General features: G+C 45.4%; 1 protein-coding gene across 1 annotated transcript in view; it reads right to left on the bottom strand.

The window, feature by feature from the left end:
• Nucleotides 1–8,199: 8,199 nt before the first annotated feature.
• Nucleotides 8,200–18,614, bottom strand: part of LOC141117554 (uncharacterized) — a 28,292-nt gene continuing 17,877 nt past the window's right edge. Inside the window, exons 4-5 of the mRNA XM_073610463.1 lie at nt 16,772–16,881; nt 8,200–9,915 (exon numbers count right to left, since the gene is read on the bottom strand). Coding sequence (XP_073466564.1) covers nt 9,643–9,915; nt 16,772–16,881 — 383 coding nt within the window. The 3' untranslated portion in view covers nt 8,200–9,642. The remainder of the gene's footprint in view (nt 9,916–16,771; nt 16,882–18,614) is intronic.

Here is an 18,614-nt window from a genome sequence, read left to right as displayed (position 1 = left end):
AGCGGGGATCGCTCCGCCGATCCCCGCTGAGCAGGCAGATGACAGGTCTATCTCTGCGCACTGTGTAGCAACGGACCTGTCAGAGCGCCGCTCTCCCCTGTGGGGGATCGGATGATGACGGACCGTAGAGTCCGTCGTCACCCGATCCGATCTGAAAACGGATGGAAAAGTAGGTTTTTCCTCCGTTACACTTTTTCGGATCGGAGCGGGTCGGATGTCAGCGGACATGTCACCACTGACATCCGACGCTCCATAGATGTCTATGGAGGGTCCGTTCAGGTCCGCCTAAAAAACTGACAGGCGGACCTGAACGGATCGTTCATGTGAAAGAGGCCTAGGTGCAAAATCAGGCTCACTTCTGCATAGAAACAAATCAGCATCCAGGTTTTATTGCCAAAGCTTAATTGAACAAGCTGAAGTTAGAAACTGATTGGTTTCTATGCAGAAGTGAGCCTAATTTTGCACTCTCTGGCTTTAATAAATGAGTAACAAAAGTTTCAAAAGCGCTCCACTGTAGACCATGTGAAGAAATGTAGAAACAGAGTTAAATGATAATGACTTATCGGTTATCCCCAGTGCAGCTGGACAATAACCATGCCTGGAGCAGTGTTGCCAACTGTCAGTATTTTTACTGGCAGCCAGTAAAAAACAGGCATTTTTCTCCTGCCAGTAAATGTCAGTAAAAGTAAAAGCATGCCAGTAAAAAATATGGCTGTGACGCTCGGCTTGGTCCGGAGCTGGGTGAGACCATCTGAGTGCCTTCTACAGTGTGATCAGGCGGCTCTGGCAGAGGTGGTGAAATGGAGCCAAGCGGCCAGAGCCTCATGTGCGGGTCTGCGGTATGGGAGCAAGACAGGCTGGGACCATCAGTGCTGTTTAGACTGGAGTGGACTGAAGGGACCACTTGGCTTGGAGAGAGACTGTCACTGTGACTCAGGATGGGACATGTTGTGTCAGTGAGATCTCATCATCTGTGCTGCTGCACACTGCTGTCAGTGTCACTGTGAGAGTGAATTTTATGTGTGTGTGCAGCCCATTCTAATTTCTTGCCCTCCTGAGTCCTGTCCCTGAGCTACTTACTTACTATATCGAAAATAAAATAAGAAATATGTTTTTTGCCTTATGACCTACCTTAAAACATATTGCTAAATGGATATTGTATATGTTTTTAGCCTAAATACCCTAATTTGCACTTAAAAATTTAATTTTGTAACTTTTGGAAATGTCAGCAAAAACGTGGCTGTGCCAGTAAATTTTGGGTGTTGTGTCAGTAAATTTCAATCTGGTAGGTTGGCAACACTGGCCTGGAGTATGGATGGCAACAAGACAAAACAAACAATGTCAGCGCTCAGTGGGTAACATTAGGTGGACATAGCACTGGCAGGAACCATGAATGGCAGGTGATGGGTTGAATAAAATATTCCTTGTGGGTAATGTTAGTGGATCAGGACAAGTTTAATGAACAATCATCATGACATTAAAAAATAGACAAACAATCGACATACATGTAATGTATTAAAAATGAATCAGCGGTGGGCACTGATTTGTGACACTTTTTTTCTTTATTGTAATCAGGGCACTGATGATCAGTACCCTGATTACATTCCTAGATGTCCCCCTGTGAGGAGATGCCGCTGATCGGCTCTCCTCTCCTCACACTCTTTCAGTGTGAGGCGAGGAAAGCCAATTACCGGCATCTCCATGTTTACATGTGACCGGCTGTGATTGGACACAGTCGATTACATCGATAAAGAGCCGCAGATGCGGCTCTTTACAGAGATCGGGGTCGCGCCATGTCCTAGCAACATGGCGCGGCCGCGATCGCCGCGCTGTGTGCGCCCGCGGACGCGCAAGAGCCAAATGGCGGCTACAGTGTGGCTTACTTTGCCGGGAGGGTGTCTATTGATGTCAGTCCGTGAGCGCGCTGCCCGCATGCCCACGTACCCCCTGCAGCGTGTGGGCGCAGCTGTTCACAGATCGGGGTAAAGGGCCAATCACAGCGGCCCTTTACCACATGATCAGCTGTCTTCAATGACAGTTGATCATGATGTAAACAGAGGCCGATTATCAGATGAAGAGAGCCGATAACCAGGTTGAGTTAAAGGGACGTAGCGATACCCCCAGTAGTGTATTTAGGTTTTGTGCTGCCCTAGACCTGACTAAACCTGTGCACACTCTAATATAAATATGGCCCCCCACTTCCTGTCAAGGCCACACCCCTTGCTGTTTAAGACCCGCCCTGAAGTGTGAGTGGGGACACTAGTTTTGAGGGCCTGGGGGGGGGGGCTTGATTCCCTTAATTTGCATAGATTTCCTCTCACTTCCTGTTTGGCTATGGGGCAGGAAGTGAAGGGAAATCTCTGCAATGGGACAGGGATGGTAAAAAATAAACTGACAGGGGCTATAACCCTCCCTTATTCTATCCAAAATGAAAAAAAAGTGTTGCCTATAGTTCTACTTTAAGCACAAATTTCTGATAATTTTATGGAGAGGACTAAGAAGATATAACCCTGCCAATGGTGCAGCAGAAAACATATAGCACAGTGAGGAATGTTTGTGGTCCAGGATGATAGGACAGTCAAAATTAGAAGCAGCCCCCCCCCCACATTTGCAGAATGCTGGCCGCCAACATACCGGAAGCAGTGCAGACGCTTTATGGGGGCGCTAGACTAATTTGGCTCTCAATCCAGTCCACACCGTAAGACTGGCACTACACTAACTGTGTAGCGCAAGCCGGCGGGGACTCTCTCCATGCTGCCCCCCTGCAAAGTGCTGCCCTAGGCCTGGGCCTTGTCTGCCTAGGCCAGGATACAGCGTTGGGTACCCCCGTAGGGGCTGCTGAAAAGTTGGATAGTCTGTCACCCTGCCTAGCCCGGCATTCACTTTTCAAACACTCAGAGACATAGAACAGTCCACATGCTTTGTTTTTTTGTTTTATTGAGGGGAATGAACTTGGATGGGGTAAGGGAAATATGGGATGCCCAGGATAATTGTTAGAACTTGCTTGGGATGACTATATACACTCCAGTATATACACTCCATTTTTCCTCCTGCACATCACTTCCTCTCTAATTTTCAGGTCTTTCCCCTTAAGCAAATCGCTTCCTCTCTAATCTTCCAGGCACAGCTAGCACAAAGTGGATAGGCCTGACACTGGCTCAGTCAGGCCTTTGACAATTGCCCTTTGCAGGCAGGGACCGCAGACCCCTTTAGTGTAGCAAAATAGAAAGTCTCTAGCGCTAGCTGTCCTACATGTGGCTACTGAGCCCAGTAAGCCATCTTCAGGCCCTGCCAGCTCCCCTGGCTGCAGCTGCCTCTCTCCACTGCCCCCTTCACCACAGTCCACTCTTCTGGTTCTGTGCCCATCTCAGACTGCAAGCTCCCAGTCCTCTCTAGCGTGCCTCCCTTGTCCTCCCAATTGTGCCTCACTCACCAGCCTTCCTGGCTGCGACCAGTTATCCTCCCTGAAGTCTCTTAGCAGTGCTCTCTCCCGCTGTTCTCCCCTTGTTCTCTCTTGTGCCTCCGGTCCAGGACCTCTCCATGTGTTCTTGGAAGTAGTCCCAACTGCACCCTAGCCAAGGCCCAAGGTCACCCCCCCCCTTCCAGAATGTGGAGCTCCCTCAAAGGCCCCGACAGCCTCCACACTCTCTCACTCCAGCTCTTCCACCCGACAACTCCTCCCTAGCTGGGCTGACCCTGGGTATTTAGGGAGGCCTGCCCCCTGTCAATCCAGGTTTGGGATTGGTCATGGCTCCTCAGAATACCCCAGGCAGCTCCACCTCTCCTCTCCTCCTCTCTTTCCAGAACCTCCTCAAAAGAAGAGGGAGGTCTCAGTGATGCTGCCTATGAGTCAGCAGCTGCTACTTGAGCCACTCCCAGCCCAGAACAAATCAAAACAAACAGGCCTGGCTGGTTGGTGTGGAGTGTTGACGTACTATGCGGCCGCAAAGCATCGTCTGATATAGCCACCAGGCTTTCAGTGGCGCTTTCAGCCCCAGGAGGGAGACAGTACACTGTCTCTCCGGGGTGCTATGTTCTGCGGCTGCGTCAACCACCCATACCGCCCGCTGCTATGTTGGATGCGGTGTGACACTCCGGGGGTCATGACGCATGCGCACTAGAACTTGGCCGGGTATGTGAATGTCACGTCCGGCACACGGAGTGACGTCACTACCGGGACGGGTGTACAAAGAGACGCTGTGGGCTGGCGTCCGGTACAGCAGCCTCTACCCGGCACGGTGCTGTCTTTTAAGCGGGGAGCATGAGGAATGCCAGTCCTTAAGGTAAATGCCTACATGTTAAAAGGCTAATACATTATGATTTTGATATCAACGACCGGAGCTAGCTATCCGACCAGACATTCACAAGATTCTCCTCAATTTCTCCCCTCTTTCCCTCCCCCGTTTTTAAAAAGATAGTTACCAGGGAATATCTATTCCCCTCTGGATTATTGGTTCTCTATTATTGGGAGTTTCTCAGACTGACCTAATTCATAGCTGGGCACTTTCAGATGTTTCCATGTATATCAGACATCATTAGTCACCCCAGTGTGTCTAGTAATAGGTGAGATTATAGATACAACAAGCTACATCTTTCTTATCTACTTATAATAAGTATTTTAAAATTTAAATTAGGCTTAAATATGTACTATTGAATCTATATTATATACATGTATATTATATACAGATTACCCTAATAGGACTAAGAAGTTCCCTCTTCTCCTTTCCTTTGGTCGCCAACCAAGATCTAGAATATCCTTCCCCGCTCAATTTATTTTAATTCTACCCTTCGTATCTGGAAATGTAAGTAACTAATTGGCAGCAACTATATCTTTATTTATCTATATTGACAGAGTCTCTTATTACTGCTTATTCCATCACAAAAAATTCTTTAATGTTACACCTGTTCCCATAGTTGACCATAATCCACACCAAAAATCACTCTTTTTGCTTGTTCCCCTTCTCCCTTCTTCACCTTTTTCTCTTTTCCTTTCCCCCTCCCCCTCCCTTCTCCTTGCTTCCTTCCTCTTTTTCTCTCTCTTTCCTTTTTCTTCTGTTCTTTCTTTTTCTTTTTTCTTTATTTTTTTTTTCTTTTTTCTTTTCTTTTAATACATTGGCTGTATTCCTTGGCAACAGGGGACTACGCTTCGGCCAGGGGCTTTGGTCTTAACTGCCAAGGTCGCGGTAGCAACAATATAATATAATGTACTAATACATATGTTATATATGTAAATTGTCATGAACTTATGCATATCTTTTTGTCCATAGAATACGCCAAAGCTCCTCATGAAGCATAATTGAATGCGTAACATGTAGAGCAAGTTGAGCTGAGTCATATATAATACACTATGGGGTTTATTTACTAAAGCTGGAAAGTGCAAAATCAGGCCCACTTCTGCATAGAAACTAATCAGCTTCTGGGTTTTAGGCTGGGTTCACACTGGTGCGACACGACAGCTGTCCTACTTTGGATCCGACTTGTGACATGAAGCCGGCATGTGTCCGACTTTCAATGAACGGGGATCCGACTTGGATCCCTGCCAATGCCCGCCACTGTGTTTGGTATGAATCTTTAGGGGGAACTCTGCGCCAAATTTTAAATAAAAAAACGGCGTTCCCCCTCCAAGAGCACACCAGGCCCTTGGGTCTGGTATGGACCTTAAGGGGAACCCCCTACGCCGAAAAAACAGCATGGGGGTCCCCCCAAATCCATACCAGACCCTTATCCGAGCACGCAGCCCGGCCGGACAGGAATGGGGGTGGGGACGAGCGAGCGCCCCCCCTCCTGAACCGTACCAGGCCGCATGCCCTCAACATGGGGGGGTTGGTGCCTTGGGGGAGAGGGGAGCGCGCTGCGGGCCCCCCACCCCAAAGCACCTTGTCCCCATGTTGATGAGGACAAGGGCCTCTTCCCGACAACCCTGGCCGTTGGTTGTCGGGGTCTGCGGGCGGAGGGCTTATTGGAATCCGGGAGCCCTACCCATTCACCTAGGGAAAAGTGTCAATAAAAACGCGTTTAAGCTTTCCACATTGCCACCTATTTTTATTCAGTGATCACGTTTTATCTTGTAAGGCTTTTATTCAATAAATCCCTTTTATTTTTGACCTACGCCATGTGGAGCCCTTTTTTTCTTTTTTCTCCATGATTTCATCTATGATTGGTTTCTGGAGACCTTCTGAACCTGCCCAGAACCGGAGAGTGTGGGAGTGAGCTGACCATTCCCATCGTTGACTGCCCTGGCTATCGGTGACTGTGACCCAAGTGATTACCTACCTATCGGAGATCGCGACCGAAGGGTGAACCTTTTGGGGAGAGTTCACGGGAGGCTACTTACACAAGCTCTGACAGACGTACTGCTATATGGCTGATACGTCCCACTGGATCTGGTAAGAGTACCTAACTCTAGATACTTATGACATGTCGTCTGTGATTGATGTGTTTTCCAGTCTTCAGTCAACATCATGTATCCAAGCACCCCCTGTGTTTGAGAAGACATCTTCTACCTATATGAATTGACTCTAGTCTTTGACTTTACTCCTGGACATATCCATACCTAACACATTTCTTTGGGACATTATATACACCTCACCAATGTTTATTGTGTTGATCATTATTACCTTATAGTTGTTTTATAGTCACTAATTTACATATTAATGTTGACACACTTATATATTTTTTTAGCGCTGCACGTATTTTTTACACATTTGTCGGGAAGAGGCCCTTGTCCTCATCAACATGGGGGCAAGGTGCTTTGGGGTGGGGGGGCCGCAGCGTGCCCCCCTCCCCCAAGGCACCAACCCCCCCATGTTGAGGGCATGCGGCCTGGTACGGTTCAGGAGGGGGGGCGCTCGTCCCCACCCCCATTCCTGACCGGCCGGGCTGCGTGCTCGGATATGGGTCTGGTATGGATTGGGGGGAACCCCCACGCTGTTTTTTCGGCGTAGGGGGTTCCCCTCAAGGTCCATACCAGACCTAGAGGCCTGGTATGCTCTTGGGGGGGACCCATGCCGGTTTTTTATTTAAAATTTGGCGCGGAGTTCCCCCTCAAGATCATCTGAGCACAAGTCGCGTGCCGAAGTCGGATCGTGCGAGACGGCGATCCGACTTTGATCCGACTTCAATGATAGTCAATAGGCTGAAGTAGGATCAAAGTCGGACCAAAGTAGTACAGGGAGCATTTCTAAAGTCGGAACGACTTGTGTCGGACCAGTTAGGACGGCTCCCATAGGGAAACATTGGATTTCACACGTCATGCGACATGAGCTCCCAATGTCAGAGCGTTTATCGGACCAGTGTGAACACAGCCTTAGACCCCTTTCACACTGAGGCGGTTTGCAGGCGGTATTGCACTAAAAATACCGCCTGCAAACCGCCCCTAAACAGCCTCCGCTGTTTGTTCAGTGTGAAAGCCCGAGGGCTTTCACACTGAAGCGGTGCGCTGGCAGGACGGTGAAAAAAGTCCTGCAAACCGCTTCTTCGGAGCGGTGAAGGAGCGGTGTATTCACCGCTCCTAAACCGCTCCTGCCCATTGAAATCAATGGGACAGCGCGGCTATAACGCGGCAATACCGCGGCTATAGCCGCGCTGTACGAGTGATTTTAACCCTTTTTCGGCCGCTAGCGGGGGTTAAAACCGCACCGCTAGCGGCTGAATACAGCTGCAAGAACGACGGTACAGCAGCGCTAAAAATAGTGCTGTTGTACCGCTGACGCCCCCACCGCCCCAGTGTGAAAGGGGCATTATTGCCAAAGCTTAATTGAACAAGCTGAGGTTAGAAGCTGATTGGCTACCATGCACAGCTGCACCAGATTCTGAGTGCACCAGCTTTAGTAAATCTACCCCCATCTGTCTGTTTGATAATTGTTGTCTTTGATATAAGCACATTATTCGATTATCCGATTTATTTATTATCTAACCTGATTTTTTGATAGTATGATCATTATGCTCATAGGCACTCTTTGTTAAAACATGCAAGGTTTTGTATGTGTTCTTGTATTTTAATTTTGTTATAAAATTTGTTAAAACATTTTTTTTTTATATAAAAATTGTTGTGTTATGCCTACAAAGTCCATCATTCCAAAAAAAAATCCTTCTTTTTATGACTGTTCATATACCTGAGTTATTGCCAAAGTTAAGGCTGCCATGATCTTATCAAAATTACAAGGAATCCCTAATTTTATGAATAAATCATACAACGGCCATCTTTATTTATTTTTATTCATTTAAATGGCCATAGCAGCCTTTTTATTAAATAGCCATAAATAGCAAAATTATGGCTTTTAACATTACATTCAAAAATAACAATAATGCAGATAACTGACCTTCTAGTAAGTCTTTGAAGGCATACTGTATGTGATCTACCAACCGGCTGTATCTGCCACCGAACTTCCATATCAAGGCCCCCAGCTGCAATTACACTGCTTAAGAAACAATTGCTTACCAAGTTACCACCCGATACAGCCCAATAACACGTTACTGATGTAATTTAGTAGGAAAGGTACACCCATACCTTGGATATGCCCAACTCATCATTCTCCAAGAACTTTTAAACCATCCTCGCCTTCAAAAACCCTGACACCCCTGCCTGCTTCTATGACACTACCAGTTCCCCCCCAACAGTGAACTCTTAGGAAACAATACCCACAATGACCAACCAAAATCATCTTGGCATAGGAGGAGAAAAGAAATGCAAGAGGAGGAAGAAGGAAAAAAAAATAACCAGACCTAAAGCATGGAGGGGAGGAAGGGCACGAGAACCTTGTTCGATGCTGTCACTGCTCCAACTGACCCTTGAGGCAACTTCTCCCTCTTATCAGACCACTAGAGATACACCCTGCCACACCTTTCTCCCCCATCAATAAGGTAAGACATTATTTAACCCTGCACTAACTACAGTCTAGACTTGCAAACTCGGTCATGTAGGTCTTCCACTTATGCAGTGCATACAGCTTCTGGCCTAATACTGTACTGTGAAATTGTTGCTAACCATGAAAGGAACTAGTCCACTTTCTCTCCTCATTTGTTAAAACCTAGAGTGGCCACAAGGGCATTTTTTCCACTCCTTGCTTTGCCAACCCTACCTTAGTCTAGGGTGACCACATGTCCCGGATTGCCCGGGACTTTACCGCAATCGGCAGGTCTGTCCCAGGTCTCGGGGCACCTTCATTCCGGGACAATACAGTGTCCTGGAATAAAGCTGACAGAGGAGCAAACCCCGCCATAGCGCTGGTGCTCGCTCTGCCTCTGCCATCACTTGAGAGACTCTTCTACTGGCCAGGCCACTGGTTGCTACAGCCACCTGGCATCTAGCAACCAGACATTATTCTCCCATCACCCAACCGAATCCCCCCCCGGTACAAAGGTCGGGGACCGCTGTTCTAAAACCCTCATTGGCAAGAGTTTTAAAATTATATTTTTTTGGGAAGGGGGGGTTGTCCCTGAATGGCAGTTTGGAAATGTGGTCACTATACCTCAGTCTTGACAGATACTGTTCATAATAATCGTTTCTCTAACTATTATCATCTGTATGTCCATAAAAAAAGTTTTTTTTAAAATCTCATTAACAATTAAATTTGATATCACTAATACTGTGTTGAATGTGAAACGTTAGTTCATTTTTTGCAAGCAAGTATTAAAACTAGTTCATTTCCTTGTACTTCTCCTTTTTTTGCCTGAACAGGCAGCGGGTTTATTGGGACAAATAGTGGCTTCAGTAGAGAAGGCAGTAATCTGCTCATAGCAGGCAGCATTATCATCGGAGCAGGTGGCAGGATCATCGGAGCAGGCAGCAGGATCGCTGGAGCTGGCAGCAGGACCATTGGAAAAGGCAGCATCTTTGTCAGAGCTCTCTGCAGGCTTCTCATCTTTGTTCTTCATTGCAAAGTAGTCAAATGACTCATAAAGTGTTGATATAGCCTGTAAATCCACAGAAGAAAAGGTAACCTTTAATTTCATGGTGTTGACATCACCAGGCAAGCATTCACTGACAGTGAATCAACCACTGTCATTTAAAACACAAGCACCAAGGAGATTTACCTGCAGTGAATGTTTGGTGAATTTCATAATAACCGCTTTATCAGGCCCGGATTTACTCCCTTTGCCGCCCCAAGGCCGGGCCCTTCAATGCCGCCCCCCCACACACACACACACCACCAGAAAGAGCCCCCAGACATAATACGGTCAAAGACTGCAGACATGATACAAGAGATGGTCAGAGACTGCAATCATAGTACAGGAGATGGTCAGAGACTGCAGACATGATACAGGAGACGGTCAGAGACTGCAGTTCCTATAGACATTAGTAGATAATGGCCGATCGGCCCTCTCACCTGACCCAGCGATACAGCAACTGTTCCCCTGATCAGGAGTCAGCTCACTCTGAATTGCCCATGACGAGTCCGCTGAGTAGCACCCAGATCTGTATTCCTGCAATGACTCCATTCCTTTCTCCACCAGGGATGGCACCAGGCTGTGTGTCTTTCCCTCTGGTGGCACAGGGCAGCGGGGTTCTCTCTCTAATGGTTTTCCCTCAGCAGTGTCCTCTCCCTCTGGAGTCCTGGGTGTACTTTCCTGGGTGTAGACCCCCCCAGGACAGACCCCCCCAGGACAAACCCCCATCCATTAGTACAGACCCCCACCAGGACAAACCCCCCTCCCTTCATTAGTACAGATCCCCCCAGGACAAACCCCCCTCCCTTCATTAGTACAGACCCCCACCAGGACAAACCCCCCTCCCTTCATTAGTACAGATCCCCCCAGGACAAACCCCCCTCCCTTCATTAGTACAGATCCCCCCAGGACAAACCCCCCTCCCTTCATTAGTACAGATCCCCCCAGGACAAACCTCCCTCCCTTCATTAGTACAGACCCCCCCAGAACAAACCCCCCTCTATTAGTACGAACCCCCCCAGACAACTCCCCCTCCATTAGTACAACCCCCCCAGGACAACCCCCTCTCCATTAGTACAACCCCCCCCCAGGTCAACCCCGTCCATTAGCACAGACCCCCCAGGACAAACCACCCCTCCCTTTATTAGTACAGACCCCCCCAGGACAAACCCCCCTCCATTAGTACAAACCCCCCCGGACAACCCCCCCCTTCATTAGTACAGACATCCCAGGACAAACCCCCCCTTCACTAGTACAGACCCCCAGGACAACCCCCCCTCCATTAGTACAGACATCCCAGGACAAACCCCCCCCTTCACTAGTACAGACCCCCAGGACAACCCCCCCTCCATTAGTGCAGACATCCCAGGACAAACCCCCCCTTCACTAGTACAGACCCCCCAGGACAACCCCCCCTCCATAAGTGTACAGATAGAGACAGGCTTGGGCGGGAGTGAGAGACACAGGAGGACACAGGAGAACACGCGCCCCCCTCCCTCCCCCGCACAGAGACCAGCCGCTCCGATCTCCTTCGGCTGCTCTCCTTCTCTGACAGAAGGAGGGAGGGGGGACAGGCTTGAGCCTCGAAAAACCAGCAGCGGCGGTGACCAGCGGAGGACGCCGCCTCAGTCTGGACACACACAGAGAGGAGGAGGAGGAGGGAGAGGAGCACTCTAGTGCTTCAGCGCCCCCACCTCTCTGACGCCCGGGTGCGCTGCATCACATGCTGCTATGTTAGTGTGGGGGGCGGCCGAGAATTCTTTGCAGGAGCGGCGCCGCCCCTGTACCACTGCCGCCCCGAGGCCTGGCCTTGGTGGCCTTGTGGGAAATCCGGCCCTGCGCTTTATAAAGAAGCCCCTTCAAGTGTATGTAATGTCAAATCTTTTTCATTTATTTTTTAATAAAGTAGAGAATATAGTGAAGATGCTTTTCAGCTGTGTTTTTTTCGGTGTCTGTGTCCTGTTGGGATTTCCCATCCCTCTTTGCAAGACACCACGGGAATGATGAGAAGCTCTCTCAAAAGTGATGGAATTCCCCTCTTAGACAGTTGTCATCAGAAACCGGTTCCTTATTGAAAGAGTTTCCCTCGCCCCCTGTTCTGAAACATTTGAAGCATTTTAGATTTTCCATCACTTTTTTGTACTGGAGATAGTGGTCATCAAGGTCAATAGTGAGGGTAAGTCTCCCAATCACAGCAGTAGAGGTTCTAACGCGCTCCACTCTATTCTAAGCAAAAACACTTTTGACCTTACATATACTTTGAAGTATTGAGGGAAATATAATGGATTTAAGAGCAATTTTATTTTGACATCCTCCTGCCCGCCGTATAGGGAAATGATGGTGGGCGGAATCCCCTCTCATTCTGGGGTGATGTCATATGATGACGATATGTTGCCCCAGTGTCACCACTTTCACTCACCCGCCGGGTCTGCTGCACAGTGATCGTGGACCCGCTGTGTCCCTAGGACACGGTGTGACCCCGAGCTTGGTAAAGAGCCGATGACGCGGCTCTTTACCCATGTGATCGGCTGTGTCCAATCACAAATGCGGAAGTGCCCTTAGTTGGCTCTCCTCGCCTCACACTGTGGGAGTGTGAGGTGAGGAGAGCCGATCAGTGGCATCTCCTCGCCGTGGAGACTGTGCCTTGATTACAGTGCAGCCCCAACAGTGCCAAGCAAGTTATGCCAGTCTGTGCCCATCAGTGACACCAGTCGGTGCTCATCAGTGACACCAATCAGTGCTGCCTTTTAGTGCCCATCAGTGCCTGCTCATCAGTGTCGCTCATCAGTGCCCATCAGTTCCTGCTAATCAGTGCCCATTAGTGCTGCCTATTAGTGCCACCCATCAGTGCCCATAAGTGCAGCATATTAGTGCCTCCTCATCAATGCCACCTAATCAGTGCCCTTCAGTGCTGCCTCATCAGTGCCCATCAGTGCAGCCTATCAGTGCCCATCAGTGCCGCCTCATCAGTGCACATTAATGAAGGAGAAAATTACTTATTTACAACATTTTCTGACGGAAACTAAGAAAAACATTTTTTTCTCAAAAAATTTTCAGTCTTTTTTCATTTTTTTTAGAAAAAAATAAAAAAACACAGTGGTGATTAAATACCACCAAAAGAAAGCTCAATTTGTCTGAAAAAAAATACAAATTTAATTTGGGTACAGCGTTGCATGACTGCGCAATTGTCATTCAAAATGTGACAGCGCTGAAAGCTGAAAATTGGCTTGGGCAGGAAGGGTGTGACTGACTCCAGTGATGAAGTGGTTAAAGGTAGGCGAAGGGTTAAGGGTTAGGGTTAGATTAACCACCACAACCAAAAGCCCAGAGCTACGAAGTGCTGTTTTGGAGCACCAAAATAGGTCCTCCAATTAACAAGGCTTTCACCTAATGTATAAAGATGGCATGGCTTCCTTCTGGGTATGATAACATTATCATAGCATAAATTACCTCATTTGGATCATACTAATTCCTTGGAGTCCTTTACCAATTTACTTCAAGGCCCGCAGACCAGCAAATTTTCTAGAATGTTGAACAGACAGCAGAGCCAGATTTGACAGCTCACCAGGGGAGGGGATCCTTTTGGAATTCTATCAGGGTTGTTCATTCAAATTTTTGTTGGTGTTATCAGACTTTAGTATACCAAAATCTGACTGCTTTGTACTTGAGCTTTGCCCTTTGCGCTGCCTAATGCAAAAGCTCCATATATGCATTTGCCTGGTACATATAGCTAACCACATTAAAAAAAAAAAAGGGTTGTGATTTCAATGAGAACACAGGCTGTTTCACTATTTATTATTTTTAGCAGATGGGGACTTATATTTCAGTTCTCTATTTCCCAACATCTGTATATTTGTAACATATATTACACAAGTGGAATGGTGTAGAGTCTTGCATCAGTTTGAGCGTCTGAAACATTTTTCAGATGAACTGATTTTTTATTGTATGGTTTATTGGTCAGAATTGCAAGCAGCTGAGTGTTGGCTGTTCTCTGCCGAACAGGTGTCTGTGACCAGGGACAACTGTGAGTGTATTGTTTGCTCACTGCTACTCCGCCATCCATAAATCTCATTTAGTTGGGTTGATTTAATAAAACTGGAGCACTCAGAATCTGTTGCAGCTGTACATAGTAGCCAATCAGCTTCTAACTTCAGCTTGTACAATTAAGCTTTGACAAAAAAAAAACAGGAAGCTCGAAGCAATAAGTGGGCTTAGCACTATATGACCATATAGTGTGACCAAACCCCCGTTTTTTTTAATATGTTCAGGTGTTTTTAACTAGCCTTGCAGGATAAATGTAATTTTTGTATGTGTGCGCTGTAATCTGTTTTGTACTGTTTTTGGTCTTATACCAGCACCATCTTGAATGTAAAGCATTTTAGGGTGTGCCCCCCAAGTATGTCTTTGCGTGTTGCTAGGACACGGCGCAACCCCGATCTCTGTAAAGAGCCGCTTCCGCGGCTCTTTAACCATATGATCGGCTGTGTCCAATCACAGCCGGTCACATATAAACACATAGATGCCGGTGTCTTGCCGAGAAAGTTCTCCCGGCGGATAAGGACCCCCCCATGTACTGCGTAGGCGCAGCTCTTGCGCAGTACGAACGACTAAGGAGCCACCGAAAATAGCCAAACCTGAAAACCTTCAATCAGCTGTACACGGCGCCTGCTCCCTGGGTCCAGGTTCAAGCCCCACCATCCAAGTGGACCTAGAGGTAGAATAAAAAAGTGCCGAGCGAAGCGAGGCCGTGCCCAAAGCATGGCGAGCAAAGCGAGCCCGCGAGGGGCCCTCTTACAGGCGCCGTGTACAGCTGATTTAGAACTATTCGCCTTCGGCTATTTCCGCCGGCTCGTATTGCGCAGTACAGGGGGGTCCTTATCCGCCGAGGGAAACTTTCTCGGCAGAACACCGGTAATCGGTGCTCCTCGCCTCACACTGACAAAGTGTGAGGAGAGGAGAGCCGAACAGCGGCATCTCCTCAGAGGAGACATCTACACAAATCAGTGCCAGCGATGAGTGCCTACCAGTGCCAGCAATCAGCGCCCACAACTGCCCACAAGTGCCACCAATCAGTGCCCATTAGTGATGCTAGTCAGTGCTGGCTATCAGTTCCGCCTGTCAGTGCTGCCCATCAATGCCCATCACTGCTGTCCATCAACGCCCATCAGTGTCACCCATCAGTGCCCATCAGTACCACCTATCCGTGCTGCCTATCAGTGCCCACCAATGCCGCCAATCAGTGCCACCTATTAGTCCCCATCAGTGCCACCTAACAGTGCTCATCAGTGCCACCTATCAATGCTCATCAGTGCCACCTATCAGTGCCCATAAGTGCTGCATATTAGTGCCTCCTCATCAGTGCCACCTAATCAGTGCCCATAAGTGTCGCCTCATCAGTGCCCATAAGTGCCACCTCATCATTGCCCACCAGTTCAGCCTATTAGTGTCCATCAGTTCTGCCTCATCAGCGCACATCATTTCATTTGGGTGCAGTGTAGCATGACCGCGCAATTGTCATTCAAAGTGCGACAGCGCTGAAAGCTGAAAAATGGCCTGGGCAGGAAGGAGGTGAAGTGCTCTGTGGGCAAGTGGTTAAAAACACCCCCCTAACATTTCTGATCATGGCTATCTTGAGTAAGTGCCGGTTCACACCAGAATTGCACAGGAATGTGCTCTGTGATCCTGTGCGATTCAGTGCAATGAGATTTTCAGCCTATTCATTTGAATTGGCTGAAATCACACTGGATCACACAAAGTTGCGCATGCATTACTTTTTAAAAACGCACTGCAACCGGATCGCACAATACTGCAGTACCATGTGATCCTGTGTGGGCAAATGTACTACGATTGTGATCTACTTTTTGGATGCAATTAGGATTACATTGATACCTGCAGCAGATCGCATGCTCAGTGTATTTTAAACGTGGAAAGTGCAAGGAAAGTGAGTTTCCATTTCCATGTCAGATACATATTGATTGAGAGAATTTAGCTATTTTTTTATCGCTAGGTTACAATATGGATGGGGCTGGCACATGAGCTGGAGCACACAATGCTAAACATAAAGGAGGGGCCTGCAAGATGTTCTGTTCTATTGTGATGGTATGGATGGAGGAGATTTATTTATTGTGATGGTATAGATGGAGGAGATTTATTTATTGTGATGGTATAGATGGAGGAGATTTATTTATTGTGGTGGTATGGATGGAGAATATTTATTTATTGTGGTGGTATGGATGTAGGAGATTTATTTATTGTGGTGGTATGGATGTAGGAGATTTATTTATTGTGGTGGTATGGATGTAGGAGATTTATTTATTGTGGTGGTATGGATGGAGGAGATTTATTTATTGTGGTGGTATGGATGGAGGAGATTTATTTATTGTGGTGGTATGGATGGAGGAGATTTATATATTGTGGTGGTATCAATGGAGGAGATTTATTTATTGTGGTGGTATGGATGGAGGAGATTTATTTATTGTGGTGGTATGGATGGAGGAGATTTATATATTGTGGTGGTATCAATGGAGGAGATGTATTTATTGTGGTGGTATGGATGGAGGAGCTTTATTTATTGTGGTGGATTTTTGGGGTGAGATTGAGTTACTGAGATCAGGTTTTACCACACTATAATTTATTGACACAGTTTGTTGACATAGTTCTGTGATTAGACGGCACTCCCCGTATTCACTGCCCAGATTATATTCAAGAATACATTTTACAAATACTTGCCTGTCTTGCTTGAATGCAAAGCCAAATGCAGTTGGCATCAAAAAGGAGAAACATTATACATGTCAGTTAAGGTTTTCATTTCATTTTGTCATTGGCATTAGCCCCCTACTATTGCTAAGCCAGGGCACAACAGAAAAGACACTGAAGCAATTACCCATGTCACAGAATTGCTAGAAGAGGAGCTCTCATCTACATCATTATTATCTCCATCCAGGTGATGAAGTTCCATAGATTCTTGTTCAGTTTTTTGTAAGATTCTCCTCTCTTGGAAAATATAACAAAAAATATGTGTTATTGAAATACCCAGAAAAATACAGGTAAAATGCAACTGTTTTAATAAAAAAAAAATACCAGTGGTCTTATTAGAGGTGAAAGGTATACGAAATAGCCTGAAACACCTTTTTACTTAATGATATCAGAAGAGGGGGGTGGGGGGTTGCATACTTTGAATACAATTTTATTCTACTCTCATGTATTATTAAAAAAAAAAATTACTGTTTAATTATAGCTTATCACTGCTGCAAAATGGCAATTGAAATAAGAAGTTGGGCAGAGAATGTACCACAGTACTGCATGTTCGTTTCATTTGAGTCACCATAAAAAAAAACGTTAATTGCACAAAAAAATATACATATTTATATGTTCATATACGTAGTTCCCATTTTGTTTCCTATTGACTATCATCTTAGTTACACTATTTAAATGGTATATATGCTGTAAAACACATTGGGGTTAATTTACTAAAGACATATTGGCTGATCACTTTTGTGAATAAGCTGTAAATGTGCTAACTTCAATCATCTAATCATGTGAGAGCAAAAGTAAATTTATAAAAAATATCCTTGCATGCAACTGGGAATTTAAGGTGAAAACATCCTTACCTCATTCACTTAACCAAGTGAAAATTCACTTTGCAAAAGAAAAATACTCAACTGCTTTAGAAAATCAACCCCAGTATGTTTTTATCCTTAGAATATAACTAAAGGCAAATCTTTTTTTGGAAATTTGAAAATTAGTAAATTCGAAAATTCTGAATTCGTAAATTCGAAAATTCTGAATTCGGTAATTCTGAATTCGAAAATTAGAAAATTTGACAATTTGGAAATTCGAAAATTCGAAATTCGTAAATTCGAAAATTCCGAATTTGAAAATGTGAAGATTCGACAATTCGGTAATTCGGTAATTCAAAAATCCGAAAATTCGGAAATTCGAAGATTCGAAAATCTGAAAATTTAAAAATCCGAAAATTAAAAAATCCGAAAATAAGAAAGAAAAATCAGAAAATTAGAAAGAACAAAAATCCAAAAATGCAAAAATTAGAACTAACTAACTTATAAGTACTGGAATTTCCTTTCAAAGTTGGCTGTTAGTGAACTAAAAGAATATAAATTTATCTGAAGTTACTCATTAAAAATAAAATAAAGAATTCTGCATCTAAACAAATGGAATGAAACTAAATAATAATAAATAATAATATGTTTTTATTATTATTATTATTATTGTTATTTATTATTATTAATTCGCTACGTTCCATTTGTTTAGATATGGCATTTGTTATTACGGATAATTCATAAATTCAGATAAATTCATATTCGTTACGTTCACTGATAGCCAAATTTGAAAGGAAATTCCGATACCTATAATTTAATAGTTAGTAGTAGTTAATTTATTATTAGTTAGTTACTATTTTCGATTTTCGAGTTTTTGGGTTTTTTAATTTTCGGATTTTCATTCTTACTTTAGGATTTTTGTTCTTATTTTTGGATTTCTGAATTTTTGAATTTCCGGATTTTCGAATTTCCAAAATGTTGAATTTTTGGGTTTTCGAATTTGGAATTTCCGAAATTTCGAAATTTTGAATTTCCGAAATTTCGAAATTTTGAATTTCCGAATTTTTGAATTTCCAAATTTTCAAAATCTTAGAATTTTCAGATTTTCACATTTCCGAATTTCCAAAATTGTAAATTTTCAGATTTTCGAATTTTCCAATTTCCGAA

Source organism: Aquarana catesbeiana, linkage group LG01 (genome assembly GCF_042186555.1).
Source record: "Aquarana catesbeiana isolate 2022-GZ linkage group LG01, ASM4218655v1, whole genome shotgun sequence".
Lineage (NCBI taxonomy): Eukaryota > Metazoa > Chordata > Amphibia > Anura > Ranidae > Aquarana > Aquarana catesbeiana.
Note: the sequence above shows the minus strand (reverse complement) of the source record. Positions and strands in the feature narration are given on the sequence as shown.